General features: G+C 40.1%; 1 protein-coding gene across 1 annotated transcript in view; it reads left to right on the top strand.

The window, feature by feature from the left end:
* The first annotated feature begins 811 nt into the window (after positions 1-811).
* The window catches only part of LOC309559468 (cytochrome P450 2C18-like), a 28,245-nt gene continuing 21,068 nt past the window's right edge, over positions 812-7,988 (top strand). The window contains exons 1-3 of the mRNA XM_082262740.1: positions 812-1,034; positions 1,335-1,497; positions 5,777-5,926. Of these exons, the coding sequence (XP_082118866.1) occupies positions 855-1,034; positions 1,335-1,497; positions 5,777-5,926 (493 nt within the window). The 5' untranslated portion in view covers positions 812-854. The remainder of the gene's footprint in view (positions 1,035-1,334; positions 1,498-5,776; positions 5,927-7,988) is intronic.

Below are 7,988 nucleotides of genomic sequence, written 5' to 3'. Positions count from 1 at the left end.
GTTTTTTTAACAATTTTGCTACTCAAGTACTGAAAGTAAAAGTACCAGTAGTTTTGAAAAAAAAATTGCTACTCAAGTACTGAAAGTAAAAGTACAAGTACTGTGTTATGTAGTTATTTAAGAAAGAAGTCAAAAGTTTGAACATCATATTGTTTTTTATTATTTCAAATGCAGCTTTTATTTATACATACAGTAGCTTTTATTTTCGTATGCGCTGATAATACACATGTTTTGAGCTTCATGAAACCTGCCATCTACTGTTCTGGCAGTGGTAATTTTTAAAATTATAATGAGTAACTATGCAGCAAAAAATATCGGAGTAGAAGTATTAAAATCATTGAAAAAATGTAGTGACGTAAAAGTGGAAGTAGGAGAAAAAAATTCTACTCTAGGAAAGTACAGATACCGCCTTTCAGTACTTAAGTACAGCAGTGAAGTAGTTCTACTTAGTTACTATACATCTCTGTGTAGCTCTGCATAGAAACCAAACAGCTTCCAGGTTTTATTGCCAAAGCTTAAATTTAAAAAATTAGAAGCTGATTTTCTACTATGCACAGCTGCACCAGATTCTCAGTACTCCAGTTTTACTAAATCTCCCACAAAGCGTCTCTCTGTATCAGTGCTGTGGAATGTTTTCTTTTAGACTGAAACTTTTTCCTCTTGTGTGCTATTAAATAACACTGCACAGCTTTCTTTCTTGAAAACAAAGCACCAATCCCTTTCAGTGCCTCTGCTTTCTTCATTATGACCATGTATGCTTGGAACTTGAAACGCAGCCAGAGGCCAAAGCTCAGATACAAACAGGAAACCATTGTAGCTCACATTCACGTCTCTGGGAACCAGTTACTGTCAGGATGGCGCTGGGAGTAGGGACAACACTTCTCCTGGCTACTGGAGTCACTCTTATAATTTACCTTGTGTCATGGTGGAGAAGGATAAAGTACAGTAATCTCCCCCCAGGGCCCACACCTCTGCCTTTGCTGGGGACTGTGATGCAGCTGAGTATCACAGAAGTGCCCAAATCTTTACTGAAGGTAAACGTTAAATATAATTTAGTATAATTCAATTTAATATTTGTTTCTTTAGAACTTTGATATGCACATTTTCTGTATGATCTTTGACAGACTCTTGTAGCATGGTATTGCTCTCTAGACATCATGCAGGAGGTCTAGTTGACTCTATAACGTGTCATTGGTATTTAGTAGTCACTTGAAATGCATCAGCATTCTCTTGTTATAAGCAAAGTAAAGTAGGAAAATACAACGTATTTGCTATGTTTTAGCTTTTTTTTTTTTTAAATTCTCTGCACTAATCTATCCTATCATGGCATACAGATAAGTGAGACCTATGGACCCGTGTACACCTGCTACTCTGCCAACATCCCTGTAGTTGTGCTGGTTGGATATGATGCGGTGAAGGAGGCATTGGTAGATCACAGTGATGTATTCAGCAACAGAGGAAATTTGAAAGTAGTCAAAATATTATTCGGAACCTACGGTAAGGAGGAAAATACCTTATATATGACAATGCATGCTTTGTGGAGGGTACCACAGTATGCATGCCTGTTGTGGAACATGACGGCAAAGAAATGTCGACTTTGATTGTAGCAAGTATGCTAAATCGTTTCATACATCCCTGATTGGAAAAGCATGCTGTAAGAATTGATACCTTATATATGACAATGCATGCTTTGTGGAGGGTACCACAGTATGCATGCCTGTTGTGGAACATGACGGCAAAGAAATGTCGACTTTGATTGTAGCAAGTATGCTAAATCGTTTCATACATCCCTGATTGGAAAAGCATGCTGTAAGAATTGATACCTTATATATGACAATGCATGCTTTGTGGAGGGTACCACAGTATGCATGCCTGTTGTGGAACATGACGGCAAAGAAATGTCGACTTTGATTGTAGCAAGTATGCTAAATCGTTTCATACATCCCTGATTGGAAAAGCATGCTGTAAGAATTGATACCAGTATTCTAAGCAGCAGTAGTAGTCCTATTTGCTCCAAGATCAATACACGGCACTGGTGTCACCAGGCCCCCGGGTCAAATCTGGCCCACCAGGCCATTTCATGTGGCCCTTGCACCTCTCCTGCAGCCGCAAAGCACCCCTTGTCTCTGCCTCCACCTTGTCTCAGCAGTCAGAAACTGATGAGATGAGGACAGAACTCCTCTGGCAGATCCTGAGCTTCTCTGTGCAGCCGCAGAGAGGCTCCACTCTGCCCCTTCCCCATCTCAGCAGTTGGCAGCAGAAAGGAGGACAAAACTCCTCCTACAGATCATGCACCTCACCTCACAGCCGCAGCACCCCCTCGTCTCCACCTCCCCTGGTCTTAGCATTCAGCAGACTCCAGCAGCTGACCCCAGCCCACCTCTGGATCTTTTCAAGACCCTATATTTTCTGCTTCTGAGATCTGCCCCCAGCTTCTTCCCTGCAGCAGCTCAAAGTAGGGGGAGGAGTGCACTGTCATGTAAGGGAGGGTGAGGGACTCTTGACTTCCGATGGTGTGGGGGGCTCTTGAGATCTGATATAAAGGGGATGGGGGTGTTCTGGACATCTAGTCTTATAGATACAACTGGCTCTTTATTAGGAAAAATGTCACGCTTACCCCCTAATGCAGGTGGTCAGACACTATATCTGGCTATTGTGTCCTTCGTAAGTATGCAGTTCAAGCAATGTTTACATGCATACAGTGTTACAGTGTAAGTGGCTTCTATTGGCCACTGGCGCTGCTCAAGGCTGACATATCAAGAAAGGACACTTAGCATCCTTGGTTGCTAGGACTCAGTTGGCTCCTGCCACCTAGCGTTTTTTGATGCTAGAACGCAGACAGCTCCTGACACCTAGCACCTTTTGTTGGTAGGAAGAAGGCAGCTCCTTCTGCCTAGCATGCTTTGTTACAACAATACAAGTGGCTCCTTTCACCTAGGATTCTTTGTTGCTAGGTTTACGATTCACTCATTTTTATGCAGCTGTTTGCAAGAGACAATAACACCTGCATTTAAATCCATAGAAAAAAAGTTTAATTATAAAACCACCATGTTTTTTTGTGCCCTTCTGCATAAGCCCTGATTATCACTCCATGTCCATCTTTTTCTTACTTCACACCAGTTTGAGTGGTTGATCCTCTGGCGGTACGCCAATGCCGCCCAGATGGAACACTACAGATATCGCTAGATCAGACACTGGATTTTTACCCTTACCAGGAACTCACAATTTCCTTATGCTAAATCGATCTTAGAAAAAATCTGCCTTTACTTTATAAGGTCCCCCAGACTTAAATCTCTCCCATACTCAGCTTTAAACACCTGCCTATCCCATTCCTCCCTTACTAATGGCAAAAACTGGCAACAAGAACTGGCAACCCAAAAGCACCCCAATGGGGTAAGATCCGGACAAGAACAGCCAAATGCTCTTTTTAGTATGTAAAAAATAGTAAATAGTGCAGCGCTAAAAAAAAAAATTGTGCACAAATGAACACTTATAAATCAGTAATAATTATTCGGAAAAAAAAATATGCAAAGTCCAATAGTTATAAAATGATAACTGAAAAAGATAGTCCCACACAAGAAGGTGCTGACTTGTAAACGTGATAAATCCCACACCAAGTATTGAAAATTCGCTCACCAGATGGCATGGACCCAGAATATCATACAGCAATTGAGTCATGCAGGCTGAAAATGGAGATGTCCTCAATACCGGATGGTAGGAACTTCCACAGACTCTCTGGATGGCAGGTGTTGGTGGCAATCATCAGAAAACGATCCGCAAGGAAATGTCTAGGAATCGCCACTCCAGGGAGTGTATGATGGGATAAACCAGAGAGACACCATAGCGTAATACCGTTTGGAAAATTTATTGAATAATAAAAGAATTGCACTTACAATGAGTCAGATGGTAAGAAGCATTCAGTAAAATTTGGCACTCTTGATACTCTTGACTGTATGACTGTAATAGAATCCACTTGTTAAATTCTCTTCACATGGTGTTGGGTACCTGCATGTATAGCAAAAGCTGCCCCATATCAGATGCTTTGGTCCAGTACAGATAATCCAAACCTTATTTTACATTACTAATCCAAAAGACCCATGAATAGCCCTTTTACACCATACAATCCTAGGGTTCACCAACTCTTTGGAAAAGCTGGCCATTTCCTTGTTCTAGTTGCCAAACAAACAATTGCTAAAGCCTTGAAAAAGACCAGAGTTAATTTTGCAGGAAGTAAACAAGCACATGAACATGTTGCTTGTTAGCAAGAAATTATCCAGTACCCTTACTCCTCTTTTGAATTCTTCTAGCTTCAGCTACATATAAATACCTTGTCCCATCCTACATCCTGATCCCTTGGGGATACCTTGCCCCCTGTCCCCACCAGCTTACCCTTCCTCCCCGCCTCCTACGCCTGCATTCCCCCCTCTTCACCCCCCCCCTTTTCCTTCTGTAAAGGTCTCCATTCCCTACCCCTCCATCTGTGTATCAACCCAGGTTATAAAGCCTTGCCATTCCCATGATTGGAAGTTTACATCTTCTTTGGGTTGAACTCTGATGACCTAATATTTTACTCATATTACAGTACACACTATACCTTTCTATGTTTTCTTATATACTGTATTGTCTGCTGTTAAACTGCCCTTGCACAAATGATTCTCTTGTTATGCCATACCTTGAAAAATTAACAAAATTGAACTGAAACAAAATAAATATGGCTTTCAGGTTGGTTTTAATAGAAGGTATCTATTTTGTCATCAATAACCAAATACAACTTCCCTAAAAAAAAACAAAAAAGTTAGAATGTGATTTTGTTTCCTGTTCTCAACACTGTTATATTCCATCTTACATTTGAAAAGGTGTAATAGAAAATCTAAAAGAAATAAATATATCTACAACACTAGCAGCGCTATTGTACATAAGCTACTGATGACAGTTTGGAATCACTCTTATATCAACAACTGATAAATAAAGTCTGAAATTCATATGCCAGTAAGTTCCAATAGGACTCAGTCCATAATATAGGAAAAGCGTGTGAGGGATCTTTGCTTATCCACTAAACTTCCACCACAACCGGTGCTCCTCCCTTTCTCTGGAAACTCAATATGCACGCTTGATAACCCCCGCTGCACCGATCTCATATCCATAAGATGCCTGTAGCGTGGTCCGGCGTGGTGACAATATTCAGGCGACCGCGCACACACGCTCTGACGCGTTTCGTCGTAAGGACTTCCACTCACGCTGGGGTTATCAAGCGTGCATATTGTACTCAATGCCTTCATTCCCTTGTCTTCCTGTAAGTAGACATCTTGAGGGGAGAGGGGCTTGTTGTGTATTCTATTGGTTTTATTTCCATTAATGTTTGCAGAATTACACTATTTGCCCCCACTCTGTTCATTTACATGCTTTCTTGAATGGAGTGCCGTATGAAGGACATTTATTAATATATGGAACCTTGATCCTACAAGTCCGGAATTCTATGCTCGTTGATTGGTTGATCCTTTGAGGGAGTTGTTTTGACCGATCGTCTGTTGAGTTTCCAGAGAAAGGGGGGGAGCACCGATTGTGGTGGAAGTTTGGTGGATAAGCAAAGATCCCTCACACCCTTTACCTATATTATGGACTGAGTCCTATTGGAACTTACTGGCATATGTAGGATCAAGGTTCCATATATTAATAAATGTCCTTCATACGGCACTCCATATTGTATGCCGCATTCATTTTTAATAGGGTGCTAACTGTGCAATTTCCAAACAAACACTCTCCTATAATGTTCTAGGGATAGTAATGAGCAATGGAGAAAGGTGGAAGACGTTGAGACGATTCGGTCTAATGACACTGAGAAATTTTGGAATGGGGAAAAGAAGTATCGAAGAAAGGATTCAGGAGGAGGCCCAAAACCTGACAGAGAATTTTATGAAAAACAAAGGTAGGTGACAGCTATAAGGCCAGTTTGTCATGCTTCTAGGCTGTTTTTCCCCAAATTCATAGTAAAAAAAAAATAAAAAATAAATGGAGTTTAATTTGCTTTTTAGGTTTTGCTGTACATGTGTGACTGTTTGAGACAACCTTTTGAGATTTATACCACATAACAATTAAGTCAGGAGTATTGACAAAAATGGAACTCCATCACTCCAAACTTTCAGTGTTTTGGCTTAAAGTGGAAGTAAAACCTCATATCGCTTTCAACCAAGGAAGCTGCCATCTTGGCTTCTGATTAACCTTCAACTGCCATGATGCTGCACATGTGATCATTTATGATGGTTTGACAGTTTGGTTGCGAGCATGACCGATGTGACAGTTACATTCCCGGGATGATGGGTTTACTTCCACTTTAATATTGACTCTTTATAGTTGAGTAACACAATTTATTTTATCCAGCGGCAAGGTTCTTTTTTTTTTCTCTGGCATTTTAAGCTTTTATACAATGAGATTGTGATCCAGGGTTACACATCTGTGCAATACAAGTTGGTGCTGAAAAGGCAGTATATGTTTAATTTACTTATCTTTATAATGCATATCATATTAATAAAATGGATATGTTCTTTAAAACAGACTGGAGAATGATTGATTAATCACACATTGTGTTATATACATATTACATTTGAATTATTAGTTTAATTGTGTCATTTTAATATACTGTAATGTACTGTAGATTGAGATATTGAGGCGGTTTTATTAAAGGAGTAGAGCATATTCATCTTCAAAGTAAATTTTCACTAAGCTCAGTGAATGAGGTAAAACAAAGAAAAAAATTCCCCTTGCAAGGAATACCCAATCATGTGCAAAAAAAAGAAAAGAAAAAAAAAAAGAACAATATTTTTACTTGCACGTAATTGGCTGATTGAAGTCAGCACAACTATACTTCATTCACTAAGCTAAGGACATTTCCTCTTTGTAAAGTGAATTTTCAGTCAGCTTAGTCTAGTTGTGCCAACTTCAATTATCCAAATATGTGAATACAAACATTTTTTTTTTTTTTTATATTTACATAATTGGGAATTCTTTGCAAAGTGAATTTTCTTTTTGTTTCACCTCATTTTCCCTTGAACGTGAGCATGCTCTATTGTTTTTAGTAAATTGGAGTTAGTGTGTTATTTTTAAATAAAAAATGGTAGCTGCTCAATTAATTGAAAAAAAAAAATCATGGTGGCTTTCACTATAGGGGGCTAAGTCACTAAGTGAGCAACATATCTCAAAATCCTTAGGCCTCAACTCTGCAAATCAGTAACGTGACCTATCTAATCTAGTTCTAGCTCTATTTTCATACATTTGCAAATACATTTGGAAGCTGCAAGTTTCTTTGACTCACTTGGAAACATGGATTTAGAGTAAAGTAGGATCCAAAGATCTTACTCATGAGAGTACTCCCTCTGAGACACCTAAATTGGTTGTAAACCCTTACCTATAGCCAGTGACATGACTAGCCTCGGGTGATACACAGAGGTGAAAAAAATCCTCCTGTATATTTTTATCTGCAGCTCACTTTATAATAGCACGAAGTTTACACAATATTTCTGAGCTTCAGCAGGCAGGGGACGGGGATCTAAAGTCACACACTGCATAGCATAGAGCAGAGAGCTGAGTGTAATCTGAGACTCAAGTGGAGGGAGTGGACACTTCTCCTCTACAAAGTCTTAAAGGGAAACATGCACAGCTGAGGCTGTTAAACACAGGCTGTATGCTGGGGGAAGGGGGTCACCCCCTGGGATTGTCTGATGTCAGCATAAATGATCTGAAGTGACTCATACAGATAGCAACTTAAAGAGGAAGTAAACCCTCCTCTGACACTTGTACCTATAGGTAAGCCTATATTAAGGCTTACCTATAGGTACTGTAAATATCTCCTAAACTTGCACCGTTTAGGAGATATTTACATTTGATGCAGCCAGTGACGCCACTGGCGCATGCGCTTTGAAGGAGCGGCCGATCGTGCCGTTCCTTCAGAGCCCTGTGCCGTGACCGTCGGCTCCCGTGTGCGTGCGCGGGAG

This window comes from Pelophylax lessonae (genome assembly GCF_965119305.1).
Source record: "Pelophylax lessonae genome assembly, chromosome: 7".
Lineage (NCBI taxonomy): Eukaryota > Metazoa > Chordata > Amphibia > Anura > Ranidae > Pelophylax > Pelophylax lessonae.
This window is presented reverse-complemented; position numbering and strand designations above follow the sequence as displayed.